At 44.1% G+C, this 16,897-nt stretch overlaps 1 protein-coding gene across 2 annotated transcripts in view; it reads left to right on the top strand.

The window, feature by feature from the left end:
• The first annotated feature begins 4,744 nt into the window (after positions 1–4,744).
• DOCK10 (dedicator of cytokinesis 10) overlaps positions 4,745–16,897 on the top strand; it is a 276,033-nt gene continuing 263,880 nt past the window's right edge. For both annotated transcript variants that reach the window (XM_047773650.1, XM_047773649.1), the window contains exon 1: positions 4,745–5,086. In XM_047773650.1, the coding sequence (XP_047629606.1) occupies positions 4,964–5,086 (123 nt within the window). In that variant the 5' untranslated portion in view covers positions 4,745–4,963. The remainder of the gene's footprint in view (positions 5,087–16,897) is intronic.

Here is a 16,897-nt window from a genome sequence, read left to right as displayed (position 1 = left end):
CAGAGCCACAGCAGTGACAACACGAGCTCTTTAACTCACTGAGTCACCAGGGAACTCCTGAAATAAAGTTATTTGAAGGCAGAAACCATTTGCTTTGCTCTATGCTCCCACAGCTTAGGGTGAGATCTTGTGGCTGATATTCCATAAATATCTGTTGCGAGTGGGGTTATTTCTTTCTGATTAAATGGTTTAGTCCATGCCCAACTTCATAAAACTTGGTTGCAGGCTATGTGTTCTAAATACTAGAAAATACAGAACAGTAAAAGCTTGCAGTTAAGGTCACTGAACAAACTTGTCACTTCATGACTTTTTAACCTTAAAAATTTTGAGTGAATCTGTAGTTAATATCCTTTTCTCATTTCAATGTAATTTCTTTTGTAAAATATTATTTTATGTATTTGCCTATGAGTAGGTTATTCTACATTTAATATAAAATCCAGTAAGCACCCTGGAGGTATAGCCATACATATGTATATCTGTGACACTCCTGTCCCCATCTGTCAAGTTCCCTTTCTCGGAAGAAATAACTGTAATCTGTTTCTTGTACAACCTCCACCAGGATTAATTTTTAGAACATTTTAGAACATTTTCATCATCCCCCAAAAGAAACTCCCCAACCCCCTCCAGCCCTAGGCAACCACGAATCTACGTTCTGTTTTTTGAACATTTCATAGAAAAAGTCCCATAAATATGTGGCTATTAGTGGCTGGCTTCTTTCATTCAGCATAATTTTTTCAAGGACCATCCATGTAACACATATCAATACTTCTTTTGTTTTTGTCAAAAATATTCCATTGTCTGGGTATACCACATTTTATTTATCCTTCAACTAGTGGATATTTAGGTTGTTTCCACTTTTTAGTTATTATGAATAAGGCTGCTGTGAACATTCTTATGCAACCCTTTGTGTGAATCTATGTCTTCATTTCTCTGGGAGTGGAATTGCTGGGTGATGCGGTAACTCAATGTTTATCATTTTGAGGAACTGCTAAACTGTTTCCAAAGCAGCTGCTGCCATTTTTATGTCCCACCACCAATGCACAGTTTCCAATTTCTCCACATTTCCCCAACACTTGTTATTTTCCATTTTTTTTTTTTTTCATTATGGCCCTCCTAGTGAGAGTGGTATCCCATTATGGTATCTCATTGTGACTTTGATTTGCATTTCTTTGATGACTAAGATACTGAGCATTGGTTATTTACATATCTTCTTTGGAGAAATGTATGATCAGATCCTTTGCCCATTCTTCCACTGGGCTATTTGTCTTTTCATGGTTGTTTGTGTTGCATTGTTTTCTTTGTTTGTTTGCTTTTTTTTTTTTCAGAGCAGCGTTAAATTTACAGCAAAATAAATAGGAAGATAAGGAGATCTCCCCCTCCCTCCCTACATGTTACCACCACACCCCATTATCAACATCCCCCACCAGAGAGGTGTATTTGTTACAGTCGATGGACCTACACTGACACAGCATAATCACCCAAGTCCATGGTTTACATTAATCAGGATCTTCTTGGAATTGTCACAGACTTACCTTTACAAAGCATCTTAGCCAGGTCTCTCCAGGGAATTTCGAGTGGGTGGCCAGCGGAGAGTCGGAGAATCCCAAATAGGAGACCTGAAATGATGTTTCTGCAGCAAAGAATATGTGTATCTATGCAGACGCTCACCTTTCTGTCCTTACCACGCAGAAGGGAGCTTAACTAACTTCCAAGACCGTCAAGGGCCAAGGAGGTCCCAGGGTTATTCCATTGTTATCGAGCTGCCCTGAGTGTAAAGGTCACTCACAACTACCCTCCTGCTTCGTGTGACCCATGGAATGACCATCATACAGCCTACAGGTCAGGCAAATAGGCATTGGTATCCTCTCACATCAGTGCTCTGGGTGACCCCCTGAAGCTGGAGAAAGTAAAGTTCCTAGTAATAAAGGAAGTGCGAGCAAGTTTTTGCTACAGTTGAAGAAGGGGTTGAATGAGTTACTCAGTGTTTTCAATCGGCTTAGTGCTATACTCAGGACACATTATGAGCACTTTCCAGTTACTACAGCCTTCCCTTCCAGCACCCCTTTCTGCCGTTCCCTGCCTCAGGCACTCTAAGCTCTCTGACTGCACAGCCCATCTAAGCCCTCAGGGAAAATCATCCACAAATCAATGTTTTTGAGCAATTTCTGTGTGCCAGTCAGTGTTCTGAAACCAGGGACAAATCCTAGATCCTGGATACCTGTACTTGGGATGCTCATGTTCATTCAAAAGTGCTTTGGGGAGTATATGCGTTTGAAAGCATCCCCACAGGACACACCTGTTAGAGGAGGGTGTGGTTGGAGGGAGTTACTACTTCTAAGATCTTCATGTGTCACCACAGAGCAACCACCTACTTTGCTTACCCTTAAAGGTGACCTTGTTCACACACTGGGCACCCACGTGACAGCATATAATGCAAGACACAGTGGTTTGTTATGAAGGGTACTAGAGAGCGAGCCGGTGTTTCATATGGCACTTCCCAAATCTTCCAGAGCTTCTGCTCATCACAGTTTCTAGAATGTGCTGCAACGATGTCCAATCAGTACCTCTGGCTGATTGAATTCCAGATACCTGAGAGCTGACTCAAGTACATTTATCAGCCACTTAAGAATTTTTTATACTCAAATGCAACCTTGTGTTACAACCACATATTGGCTTGGGGAAAATGTCAGGGTAACTGATCTGTAAAAAGCTGTTAAGAAAAACCTGGAGTAATATTCCATATTACATATGTACCATGTCTTCTTTATCCATTCCTCTGTCACTGCACATGTAGGTTGCTTCCATGTCATTGCTATTGTAAATAGTGTTGCCATGAATATTGGAGTGCATGTATCTTTTCAAATTATGGTTTTCACTGGATAGATGCCTAGGAGTGGGATTATTAGATAATATAATAATTCTATTTCTATTGTTTTGAGGAATCTCCATACTGTTTTCCATAGTGGTTGTACCAATTGACATTCCTACCAACCGTGTAAGAGTGTTCCCCTTTCTCCACACCCTCTCCAGCATTTATTGTTTGGAGACTTTTGATGATGGCCATTCTGGTTGGTGTGAAGTGGAATATTACTCAGCCATAAAAAAGGATGAAATAATGCCATTTGCAGCAACATGGGTGGACCTAGAGATTATGGTACTAAGTGAAGTTAGTCAGACAGTGATAAACAAACATCATGTGATATCATCTATATGTAGGATCTAAAAAAAAAAAAAGGATACAAATGAACTTATTTTGCAGAACAGAAACAGACTTCAAGGACTTTGAAAACAAATTTATGGTTACCCAAGGCTACAGGTCCAGGAGAACGATGGTCTGGGGGTTTAGGATTAGCATATACACACTGTGGTATATGGAATGACTGGCCAAGAGGGATCTGCTGTATAGCATAGGGAATGCTACCTAATATCCTGTGATAACCCACACAGAAAAAGAACCTGCAAAAGAACGGATGTGTATACATGTATAACTGAATCACTCTGTTGTACAGCAGAAATTTTCGCAACATCGTAAATCAACTATACTTCAATAAACTTTTTTGCAACCACCACATATGAAAGTTCCCAGGCTATGTGTTGAATTGGAGCTGCAGCTGCCAGCCTACTTGGCAGCACATGGAAACCCAGGATCCTCAACCCATTGATAGAGGCCAGAGATGGAACCTGCATCCTCATGGATACTAGTCAGGTTCTTAAGGAAGCTCCAACTATACTTCAATCAAACTTTATAAAATGGACAAAAAGGGAAACCTAGAATCTTAGAGTGATTTAGAGTGACTGGATCTCTTCAGACTGGTATTCTAGGGTGCAGGACTGCCTCCACCCCCACCCCACGTGGGGATGTGATGAGGATGAGAACTCTTAGGAGACTTTAATCTGATAGCTGGGGACAATGTGCAAGCCAGATGGATGTGTGGCAAGAGTGGGAGCAGAAAAACAACACAAGTATTAGGCCACCCCCATACCTGACCCACACTACCTAGTAACACCAGTCAGTTCTAGCCAACTCTCCCTAAGTGATACCACCCCCTCCCCACCTTCTTACATCACATTACCCTGATTTATTCGCTTCTAGCTTGTATTAACTGAAGCTCCCCTTTTCACATACTAGTCTTCTTGAACTCGGTTATTTGCTGCCTCCCACCCTCAACCCCCAAACCTTATCAGCCCCTCACAGAATTCAGATCGAGCGGGTAAATTCCCCTCTAATCCCAGTTTCCAGAACAATGTGAACTGACACACAGTAGGCGTTTAATGAATACTAGTTGAAGGCATCTTATGAACTTGGAATCTTATTTCAAGGTCTTACGCAAGGACTTTGGGCAAAGAGGACCTCGAAAACCTGGTTTGGGCCACACTGAGGAGATCCCAGCCACCAGACTCTAACCGGGTTCTAAGGATGGAAGGGCAAAGTGAGCTAGGCCCGCGCCCATTCTCCAGCCCCGGAAAGTCGGGGCCAAACAAGCGACCGCCGCCAGAGCGCCAGCCCTGCGAGGAGCCTCCAAACGGGCACGAGGACCGTGGGCAGGCCCCGCCCGGAGCCTCGCGGCGGCCGCCCCGCGCCCTCCCCCGCTGCCTGCCGGTCCCCGGGGCGACGGGGACAGCCCCGGGCGGCCAGCTGAGCCCGGGGGCGGCGCAGGCTGGAGCCGCCCCACGCGCGTCCCGCGGCCCCAGCTCCAAAGGCGCCGCTGCCGGGCCGGGGCCGCTCGCCGAGTTGGCCGCGCGCGCCCGGGGGAGCGCAGAGTTTGGAAAGTCGTCGCGAAGCTTCGGCGGAGAGCAGGGGGTGGGGGAGTGGGGGTGCAAGAGAGAAAAACCCGCCTCTTGCGAGTAGAGCGAGGAAGAGGGGGGGAAAGGCTCCGAGTTCCGCTTCCTGAACGGCGGGTGGGTAGAGGAGGTCGGCGCGGGGAAGACCGGCGGGACGCGCGCTCCGGGCCCGCGGCGGGCGATGGCCAGTGAGCGGACCCGCAGGTTCACCCGGAGCCTACTACGACCCGGGCAGGCGGCCGAGCTCCGGCACAGCGCCGCGTCTGCCGCCGCGGTGGCCGTCAGCAGCCGGCAGCAGCAGCGGGTGAGTGCGGCGCGTCGTCCGCGCCTCCCCGGGCGGCCGGGGGCCCCGACCCGGCCTCCCCGAACCCCCGGTGCAGCGGCCCTTGCGCCCCACCCCCGCTCCCCTCCCCCGCAGCCCTCCCGCGCCGCCTCGCCGGGCGCCCCGGAGCCACCTCCGCGAGGCAGCGCCACCGACGCGTAAGGACCCGGGTCGCGTTTGGGGACTGGGGACACTCAGACGGGAGCAGCTGTGCGGGCAGCAGAAGCGCAGTGTGGGAGAGGATGTGTCTGGGTTTGGGGAGGTGAAGAGGTGACGGGAACACCTCGCGAATCACATGGGAGCTAGGTGGTAGGTGCCAGAGACTCGAGGGGCGGGGGGGACGTGGGCATAGCGGAACACCTCGGTCCACAGGTCTGCGCTCCCCGTCATTCCTGGCCACTAGTGCGCAGGAGGAGAGGATGTGATCCGAGATCCTCTCCAGAGGCAAGGCTGCGAACCCCACCTGAGTGCTGTCGCGGAAATAAATGCTCTTCTCACTCCCCTTCCTCCACGGGGTAAAAACCCACAAACCGCTTTAGAGGACTCCAGAAAGGGCTGAGGAACCAGGCTGGGGGAGACGTGGGTCATTAAGCATCCAGTGGTTTCTTGTATTTTTCTAAGATGTTCACGGGGTTCTCCCGCCAAGATTGCTTTACTGGTTACTTCCTTATTGAAACGCGTTCTAAGAGAGCTGGGTGATTTCCGCGGGAAATCCCTCGGGCAGCAGCCAGCCCATCTCATCTGATGCCCAAATCATATCCATACCTCCCAGAGGTTCCTAACTTCCAGTAGGTGTCACACTCCAGGGTGGAAGTATCGGAAGGAAAAAAAAAAAAAAAATCTACTTTGATGGGAAAAGGAAGCTAGTGGGAACAGCCTTAAAGCAAGACGTGGGTTCAGCAGCCGCTCTCTTGGCCTGCCTTTGCTGGACCGGAATCCCACATTGTGGGTTTCATTTTTCTTTTCGTCAGGAAATATCGTTAGGAATTAAACGGCTTCTTTTTTAAGAGTGTCAAAGAAAGTGCTACTCTTGCCAGTCACCCATCAGAAGGGAGCCAAGAGCTGCCCAGAGCCAGTTCCCACAGCCAGGACTTTTCTTTAAAGCCAGAGGTCAGAAAGTTGAACAGAACGGAAGCTAATTGCCTGGCAGAGGAAAGAGGCATCAGATGCCCAAGAGAGTGGAGGTGATTGGAGTGTGAAATGAGTCAGTGGCCAGTGTTCCTTCTCTTGCACTTACCACTGGCTGCAGTCTGCTGTTACCCAGAGGGGATTCAAACCTGTGCCAGGGGCTGCCCTGGTTCTGATATCACCATGCACATTTTCAAGGCAGGAGGGATAGCTGTCAAAAAGAACATTGGGGGAAAAAAGGTTCAATTCAAGTAAAAGAGATAGTACAATCTTCAGGCAAGCATAGAAAATAATCTTTACTTTGAAATGATCACTCAGGATTGTGGCTTTGTCATTCTCTGCCTTTTGCTTTACAAAAACTTTATTTTGCAATTGATTCCTGTTACCAAGTCTCACTAAGGATCTGGTGGAGAAGTGCAGAGAACTGAGGAGCATTCAGCTGGAATCAACAGCCCTAAGTGTTGTTTTTGATTTTTGCTTTGTTTTTAGCTGAGTTTCCCTAGAGTTTTTGTAGCTCCTGAATTTCTGTGATAAGTATGTATCCTAGATACCTTTGTATGCATACGCACACATGACTTTCTCCAAATTTCTCTCAAATTTGAAATCCTAGGGTTATCTTGTCAAAATGAATAAGCTCAATGTCTTAAAAAGAGTCGGGGGAAGGGGCGATTCCCTGGCAAGAGTGTCCCTGGCTCCCTCCCCTTACTTCAGCACCTTGGCCAACACTCCTGAAACAGCTTTTGCCAAGACATTTCAGGGGATCTTATACATCTAGTCAGGCAGTTTGGGCAGCGATTTTGGCAGCAAGAAGTCATGTGCTTGGCAGTCCATCCTATCAGTTAAACTCGTAAAGGGAAACAGGAAACTGATGACTTCTCTGAGTTGGCACCCAAACTCAGCGGGCTTCTGTGAGGTAGAGCATCCCTTTTGAACCGAAACCCTTGTAATTGGACTGTGAGGTGAAGACTAAGCCTAGCTTACATTGATCCAGTTCCTTAAGACTCTTTGTGTTTGTTGCTTCAAGTCCTCAAGTCTTAGTTGTCAAGGGAGAAAATTAATAGACTGGGGGAGGACAGTTGTGGGTAGCCCACTTCAGAACTGGCACGTAGAATTGTGTGTATTGGAACAAGCTGTCATTATTGAAAAATATTTGAGACACTGGAAGATCTTGGTGAGAAAAACTGTCTCACTGTTAGATTCATACAGTACCCTTCCTGAAATCTCTGTTTAGGGGGCCCAAAGTCTTCAGAATGTTATGGACAGGTTGTTGTAGGATTCAATAAGAATAATAAGAGGTTGTTATGAGAACAAATGAGATTGTCAGATTGGCCCTGTAGTTTTGGGCTCTGAGAATTATATATATGTGTGTACGTGTGTATACATTGCCAAATATATACATATATAGCATGCAAACACACACATACCACACTGCAACATGTGTTTGGATTATGGTGAGCAGAGCGCAAAAGACTGCTGAGTTAAGGCACTTACTCCTGGGTCTACTTTTAGGTCGGTTCTGAGGAAAGCAGAGGTGGATTCCAAAGCAGTTTTAACCCAAAGTACTGCAGTAGCTCATGTGCAGGTGGACTCCTAGTGAGGACCCACTTTATTCTGCATTTCTCTTAAGAACAATTATGAAGAAGTAGCTACACTCCCAAGCTCACTGCAGTGTTTTCATAGTAGTCAAGTTACGGAAACAACCTAAATGTCTGCCCAGGGATGGATGGATAAAGAAAACATGTTCTCTCTCTCTCTCTCTCTCTCTATATATATATATATATATATGTATGTGTATATATATGTGTATATGTCTATATTTAAGTATATAATGGATATATGTATAACAATATGGATATATAATGTTCCATTATAGTGGGTATATAATATTCCACTGTTCGTGTAGCTATCTATATATACACACACAGATGTACACACACATATTATTCAACCCTAAAAAAGAAGGAAATAGAAGGAAATCCTGCCATTTGTGAAAATGTGGATGAACCTAGAGGACATTATATTAAGTGAAAGAAGTCAGACATGAAAAGGCAAATATTGCACAAACTCACTTACATGTGGAATCTAAAATAGTAAAGGATTTTCTGCCATGGTGCAGTGGGTTGAGAATCCAACTGCAGTGGCTCAGGTCACTGTGCAGGTGCAGGTTCAATCCCCTGCCCAGTGCAGTGGGTTAAAGGGTCTGGAGTTGCCGCATCTACAGCTGTGATTCAATCCCTGGTTCCAGAACTTCCATATGCCTTGGGTGTGGCCATAAAAATAAAATAAAGTAAAATAGTAAAACTGATAGATGCAGAGAGAGTATAATGATGTTACTGGGGTGGTGAGGGGAGGAGGAAATGAGGAGATGTAGGTCAGTTAAGTAAGATGAATGAGTTCTGGAGCTCCACTGATTAGCATGGTGACAATAGCTGAGAATACTGTATTGTATACTTGAAATTTGCTAAGAGGATAGATCTTTAAGTCTCCCCTGCCCCCCCCCCCCCGCAGCAAAATGGTAAGTATGTAGAAGTGATGTCAAGTTATTTAACTTGATTGTGGTGATCTTTTCATAATGTCTGCATACATCAAAGCATCAAATTGTCCTTGAGTATATACAACTTTTCTATGTTGGAGACGTCTTAATGAAGTTTTCAGAAAGAAAAAAAAAGGAAAAAAAAAAGAGTGATAACAGTAAAGAACAATCACAAGCAAAAGCCACACATTTTATTTTTTAATTTTTTTTAGTTTTTTAACTCAATGAATTTTATTATATTTATCGTTGTACAACCATCATCACAACCCAGTTTTACAACATTTCCATCCCAAACTCCCAGCCCATCCCTCCTCCCAACACTGTCTCCTTTGGTAACAGTTTTTCAAAGTCCGTGAATCAGTTTCTGTTCTGCGAAGAAGTACATTGTATCCTTTTTTTAGATCCCACATATGAATGATAGCATATGATATTTATGTCTCACTGTTTGACTAAGGTCACTTGGCATGATAATTTCTAGGTCCGACCATGTTACTGAGAATGCCATTATTCCATTCCTTTTTATGGCTGAGTAATATTCCAACGTGTATATGTACCACATCTTTATCCACTCCTCTGCCTATGGACATTGCGGTTGCTTCCATGTCTTGACTATTGTACGTAGTGCTGCTGTGAAGTAGTGCTGCTGTGAACATTGGGGTACATGTATCTTTTTGAGTCATGATTTTCTCTGGATAGATGCCTGGGAGTGAGATTGCTGGATCAAATGGTAATTCTGTTTTTAAATTTTTGAGGAATCTCCATACTGTTTTCCATAGTGGTTGCACCAATTTACATTCCCACAAGCAGTGTAAGAGTGTTCCATACATTTTAAAAAGAGAAACTGTCTCTCCTTAATTTTCCTACAGTTTTTTCATGAAAAAATCAAATGAATCATAACTTATGCAGAGCCCAATCACAGGATTGAGTAAAATTTAAGTAATTTCCTGACCCCTCATTCATGGTAGTCCCACAAAGCAAGCTTCTCTAGAGCAGAATCTCAGTTCAAAAATGATTAGGACTTGAATGTTTTATTATTTTGGTTGAATATACCTACTGTGTTGTCCTCTAAGTTGTAATGCCACTAATGAGAGATTCTTTCTTGAGAAGAAGCCCTTATTTTAAAATATATGAAGTGTGTTTGTACTTTCACTTGAATTGCTTCATTTAGATACCTTTCTACAGTTCATGAAGCCATATACTTAGGATTTGTGCTCTTTTCTGCATTCGTGTTATACATGATAGCATTTCAAAAGGAAAAATACTAAAAAGATAAAAGTTTAGAGTACTCTTTCGTTAACACCACATCGGTTCTATCCCTTTGAGAGATATGGAGTGTTATTAATGGAACATGGTGATGGTGAGTTGGGGTAATGGAAGACTGAGTAACTGGGAGGTGAGAGCTAACTAGGGTCAGATAATGGCAAGAAAGCACCAGGGCCATGGAGGTTTACCAAGCACCAAATAATCATTTGGTCAGTTTTTGCCTAGAGCCTTTCACATCTCCTAGATGGAGACATACCACTTCCTTGACCTGTATTCTTCAGGACCTTTACTCTATTGTTATGTAAGACTTTCTCTGCAACTGCAGTTGGAATTGTATCTAAATTTAACTTCTTTTATAATGTATTGATTGATCAACTGGCTTTTTAGGGCCACACCTGTGGCATGTGGAAGTTCCCAGGCTAGGGATCGAATGGAGCTGCAGCTGCTGGCCTACATCACAGCCACAGCAACTCGGGGTCTGATCCACATCTGCAACCTGTGCCACAGCTCATGGCAACGCTGGATCCTTAACCCACCGAGCAAGGCCAGGGATTGAACTCACATCCTCTTGGATACTAGTTGGGTTCGTTACCGCTGAGCAAGGATGGGAGCTCCTTAACCTCTTTTCAAGAGGAAATATTCTACCTGAAGTGATTGTATGTAATGTGCTTTCTCTCCCCTCAGCCACCTAGAAAAGGTAAGTGGTAAAGAGAGGATGATATTAATTCAGCAATTCCTCAAATTCCACATCCTCCTCTCTTTGATTTAATGTTTCCTGACATCCTCTGGTCCCCAGTGGTACTACTTTCGATAGTTGAGGGAGCTTTGGATAAGAAGCAGAACTTTTGACCTACTGAGCTTGGGTTGGGAAGCAATGAATATGTAAACAAGTTTATGGGGGCAGGAGGAATTCTTAGAAGGAAGTATTTCTTCCCCTCTGAACTTTGTGATATTAAAGTAGTTGAGAGTAGGAGGGGGTTTTAAGAAATTGAGTAGGAGATGCTCGAATTTCTGAAAAATCCTCTGCTGGGAGCAAGAGTCGGTGAAAAGGTGCAGGGAGTGATAGTGAAGGAAAATGAAACACTTGTTTTACTGTCAGCGTCTCGAATGAAAGCAGCATGCAAAGTGCATTCCTAGCACAGACTTGTTTAGTTTTGTTTTTTCTGACAGTGTTCTTCACAACAAGGGTATTCACACTTGAGCAGAAATCACAGGCTTTAGCAGAAATATTACTTCCATGTTTCTGTTTTCAAATGAGGAAAGTCCCTTGTCTGGTGAAGAAGGCGCCACAGACTCCGTTTACAAGATCAAGGTTGAATGTTATTGACTGTATCAACTCATGTTTTTGACTTCCCAAGGGCACTGCAGAAGTAGCTTTGAAGATAAATGGTAACCACAGTGGGATCTAGAAAACTTCTACATGGGTAAAAAAAAAAAAAAAAAGAAAGAATGTATAAACATTTGGGGCTGTCTTTTTCTTCATAACCTTTTTCTCTAAGGGCCAGCATAGAAAAAGAGCAGTAACAAATATATTATGCTAAACCATTTGTTGAGAACCTACAAAGTGTCTGGCACAGCGTTAAGTGTTTTCTTTAATTCTCAGAGTAATCCTAGAAGGAAGTTCTCACAGTCACAGATTATAGAAGAGGCCACTGAAACTCATAGGGTCAATACCTTACTCTGAGTTAAGTAAGTGACGTGGGACCTCTTTTGCATCCTGCACAGCACCCCATTTTTTTTTTTCTTTTTACAGCCACACCTGTGGCATATGGAAGTTCCCAGGCTAGGGGTTGAATCAGAACTGCAACTGCAGGCCTAGATCTCAGCCATAGCAACACCGGATCCTGGCCACATCTGTCACCTATGCTGCAGCTTGCAGCAATGCCAGATTCTTTTTTTTTTTTTGTCTTTTTTTTTTTCTGCTATTTCTTGGGCCGCTCCCGTGGCATATGGAGGTTCCCAGGCTAGGGGTCTAATCAGAGCTGTAGCCACTGGCCTATGCCAGAGCCACAGCAACGCGGGATCCGAGCCGCGTCTGCAGCCTACACCACAGCTCACGGCCACGCCGGATCGTTAACCCACTGAGCAAGGGCAGGGACTGAACCCGCAACCTCATGGTTCCTCGTCGGATTCGTTAACCACTGCGCCATGACGGGAACTCCGAATGCCAGATTCTTAACCCACTGAGCAAGGCCACAGATGGCACCCACGTCTTCATGGACACTATGTTGGATTCTTAATGTGCTGAACCACAGCAGGAACTCCATCAACTGCTTTTGTAGCTGCTTCCAGTAGTATCTCTGAGTTGGAAGGCGCAAGGAGTTGACTTTGGTTGATGTTGCCTTCTGATGGGTAGCTCTAGATAAGGAAGAACTTGATCTTTCCTCCCGGCATTGCAGAATACCCCACTCTAAGGTTAGAAGCCACAGGAGAGACTGTTCCAGTTTCTGACATTAATGACAGACCCTCCCAAGGTCACTGGAGCTCAACCATTGTCCTTAAAATATAAACCAATGCAGCCACCCCCATGCCACCTATCTAGAGCCACAGCAAATTGTGACAGAGAGTGTGGTTAAGTCTTCTCAAGTCCCCTTCTCTTCCAGGACTGGCTGCTTCCTCATTCTCAATCACTTCACCTGCTCCAGGAAGTGCCTGAAAAGTTCCAATGCACCGCGTGCCCTTGAGCGCATATTACCATTTGACTAGGTTGTGTTGTGATTCTTTTTGCACCTGCAACTTTATTCGAAGGCGTGATTCTAAGCGTCTTACAAAGATGCGCATAAGACAGCAGCAATGAAAGATCTACCAAGGGGGTTAAAAGCAGTATCAGGAACAACAACAGCAAATAATATTAGGAAAGGTAGATGTAGGCAGGAGTAGATCAGAGGGGTAGGAGCATTAAGGAAAACACATAACCGTCAAGTCCTATAGTCTTGCTAAAGACGCCTCCTAGGGGCAAATTCAAACATGGCCATCCCTGAGATGAAGAGAGCCATAAGATAAAAGAAAATCTTTTGCTCTAGCCATGGTCAGCTTTAACTTGTACTGTGACTCCAAAGACAAGACAACTTATTTTCTGTAATTTTTCACAGAGGACATCATGGTACAGTGACAGACCCTCATTCCTTAGAACGTGGTCCATGGGCCAGCAGCATGGGCATCACTTGAGAAATGCGGAAATGCGGAATCTGGAGTTCCTGCTGTGGCTCAGTGGGCTAAGGACCTGACATTGCCGCTGTGAGGATGCAGTTTCTACCCCTGCCCTCACTCAGTTAGTTAAGGATCCGGCATTGCCGTAAGCTGTGGTATATATATATATATATATAGGTCGCAGATGTGGCTCGGATCCAATGTTGCTATGGCTTTGGTGTAGGCCACAGCCGTGGCTCCTGTTCTACCCTTGGCCCAGAAACTCCACAGGCCGCAGGTGCAATGGTTTAAAAAACAAAAGAAAAAATGCTGAATCCCTGGCCCTACACCTGACCTGCTGGATCAGAATGTGCATTTTAACAAGATCCCCTGGTGATTTGTAAGCACATTGAAATATGAGAAATACACACACAGCTTCAATTTTAGCCATATTTTTATAGCGCATTGTTAGGTAAAGGCAATTGTGTGAGGATCCAGTGCGGCTCAGTTTATTCCATGGCTCTTTCAAAAAGTCTTTTGGGGCAAAACTAGAGTGTAGACCACGGAGGGATAAAAATGAGATTGGCTCATTGCTAAGGGACTTGAGGGAAGTCTCTCGCTTATTTTGTGTTATATTTTCTCCTCCATCTCACACCTTAATTATAGAGTGAACTTAAGTTAAACTTCTAGGTTAAGGAAAAATTCTAAAACATATGAGGTTTAGTTGCAGTCTGAAGCTGCAAGAGTTCTCACCCTGGTTACCCTCTCACCAGAGATTTTTCAGAGCAGAATCACTCCAACTCCGGGGGGGGGGGGGGGCATGCAATCATGATTTCTTATTGCTCTAGAAGATTGATGTTGCTATCATATTTGAAAATAACTGGTTATTTCAGAAGATCTGATGGCTAGAATCAGAAAAGCATGGACTTTTTTTCTTTTGATAGTCATTGCGTCATAGGGGAAAAAAGACTTCTTGTTCAGATTTGAATGCCCTAAGGATGGGATTCCATGGAGTTGAAAATCCTGATTTCTCCACGTGTTGTCCTTAATGTGGTCCAGGAGCCCTTTGCTTGACTTTCCTTCACCACTGTCTTGGCTACTCTTGACTGCCCAAGTTGAAGTGCCCCCATGCACTTAGAACAGTTTGATCCGTTGGGGAGCTGGTATAGGAAATAGCAGATCCTGTGGGTCTGGAGACCAGAATTCCAACCCTGGCTCTGTGACTCTTGGCTAAGTTATTTCCCTTTTTGGAGTCTCAGTTTCCTGATTTGTGGAATTAGGGGATTCGGTGATGGGGTTCTTACATTTGCCTCTTCTCTCCTCTGGAGTTCTCACAGCTCCTCCTCTTCATCCCTCAGGTTCTCAGATGTCACCTCCTCAGGAAGGTCATCCTGGATCCCCAAATGCAAGCATTTTCCCCACTTTCTCTCTGACCCATTCCCCGGCTTCATTTTCTTCATGGCTCTTAACCACTCTCTAAAGTGATCTCTTCGTTAATTTCTTATTTCTCTTTTCCAAACTTTCTGCCTTCAAATATAAGTGCTATAGAGAGAAAGGAATTTGTCTGTTTCACTATGTTTATGCTATTTTTACTATATGAAAATAAGAGGGGAGGGCAAAATCTCCCTTCCCACTGCAAATCAGTACTTAGGGAGAGACAGGAGAGTGGACTGTCATAGTGGAATCATGACTTAAAAATTTCCAGGTTGTCCGTATCTGCACATGTTGTGCTTTGAGTCATCTTCATGGTCTACTTGGTAAGTGGTAGAAGTGCAATTATATAGAAAGATAAGGAGCACATTCTATGTGCCCAGAACTTGACTCGTATAATCTCTTAATCCTCATGTCCACTACCATATGGCAAAGGATTTCTGTCCCTATTTTATAGGTGAGGACAGAGGTGCTTGGAGATCAGGAAGTATCCCCAGATCCAGTGACTAGTAAATGATGAATCCACGAGTGGCAGGCAGGCAGTCTGACACTGGAATCTGTTCTCCATGATTACTCTGTGCTGCAGACCAGGTCCACCAGGCAGGCGGGCCTCATTGAACTTGCAGTTAGCATCCTTGAGAGAGAGCTAAGAGAGAAAAGGAAAGCTCAACGTACCAGCCATAGGAAGAAGTTTTTTTTTTTAAGTTTTATTGAAGTATAGTTGATTTACCATGTTGTGAGAATTTCTGTTGTACAGCAGAGTCATTCAGTTATACATGGACACACATCCATTCTTTTTCAGATTCCTTTTCCCATATAGGTTATCACAGAACATTGGGTTGAGTTTCCTGTGCTGTACAGCAGGTCCCCTCTGGCCAGTCACTCCATATGCATCAGTGTACATATGCTGATCCCAAAGCCCCAGTCCACCACCCCCCATCTGTCCCCTTGGGTAACCCAAACTTTGTTTTCAGAGTCTGAAAAGGTTTTTCAAAGGAATTTCTTTGCAAGAGAAGAGCTGTGGTTACTTTGGCTCTGCTGACATTTTTTCCTTTCTGCCATCCTGGCTATGTAGTGATACTGGGGGTGGCACCAACTCGGGACACCCTGTTAGTGCTCGGTTCTTTCCCAAGGACTGGACTGGCATGGAGTGGGTTAAGCTTTGCAAACAATGGCTCTTTCAGCCCTTGAAAGGGGTATCATCATTCTGTTCTTCTTCTTCTGTAGGAATAACATTTCTGGCGCAATAAACTGGAGTATGTAGCCGTACATCTGTTACATTGTCTTTGGTAGCCTTGATGTTCATGTTCGTGTTTGCAAATGAGAGGGGGTTTTTTTTCCCACTGAAGTGAGATTGGTTCGCCTCTTATCTTTCCCAGCAGTGTCAGTGGGCTGGAAAGAAATGCTTGTGTTTGCTGGACTCGACATGTTGACCTACATTAAATGATGTAGAAATAATAAAATTTAATGAATGTGTCTGAGTTAGTGGCAATAGAAGCAAAACACTTGCCTTTGAAAACGTTCATATTTTGCCATTGGATTGAAGTGGAAATATCTGCCTCCGAGGGTAGCAGAATTAATGGACCCGAATCATCGAACGTTTCTTTAATTGGGCTGCTTGATGTGAAAATAGTCGGTTTTTCTAATTCAGTGTCGGCATACCTCTTCCCTTGACGTGTAGAATTGGGGAAGCTAAGCAGCTTTGTAAGTTAAACACCAAAATGGCAGAGTTTAACAATAGGCTATGGAGGGAGGGTCTATTTGTAATGATGACACCATGTATGACGACCACAATGGGCTTTTCTTCATGTAATTATTCTACTAATTACCAATCTAAATGACTAATTAATGCTGTCAAAATGACCCGTGGTTTTTTGGTCTTTCAAATCACACATTCTATAAAAAAGAACACAGGCCTGAACATTGGACTTGGCAAATTAGCAAACAAAAAGCCTAACAAAATTTACTGTTCAGTGAAATATGATAATTCAGTTATTTTTGAACGCTCATTGTTTATTTGATTAGCTCTTAAAAGTCCCTTTGTCACACTCTTCAGAAGGAAAAATGGGGATTGACTACAGCTGAGTAACCTTCACAGCAATGAAGGGGATGCCTGAGCTCAGTAACTATCTGGAAGAAGAAAATTCAAATATGGAGAAGGAATCTTTGCAGTCATTTACTTTCACGGTTTTTACAGTATTTAAAGTCAGACTTTTATTCGAAAGACAATTTTATTTTCAAATGGCAAGTATTCCAGGTTGCTTTAAAGCATGGCTATAGACATGGCTATAAAACTTCCCCATGAAACT

This window comes from Phacochoerus africanus, chromosome 3, assembly GCF_016906955.1.
Source record: "Phacochoerus africanus isolate WHEZ1 chromosome 3, ROS_Pafr_v1, whole genome shotgun sequence".
NCBI lineage: Eukaryota > Metazoa > Chordata > Mammalia > Artiodactyla > Suidae > Phacochoerus > Phacochoerus africanus.
This window is presented reverse-complemented; position numbering and strand designations above follow the sequence as displayed.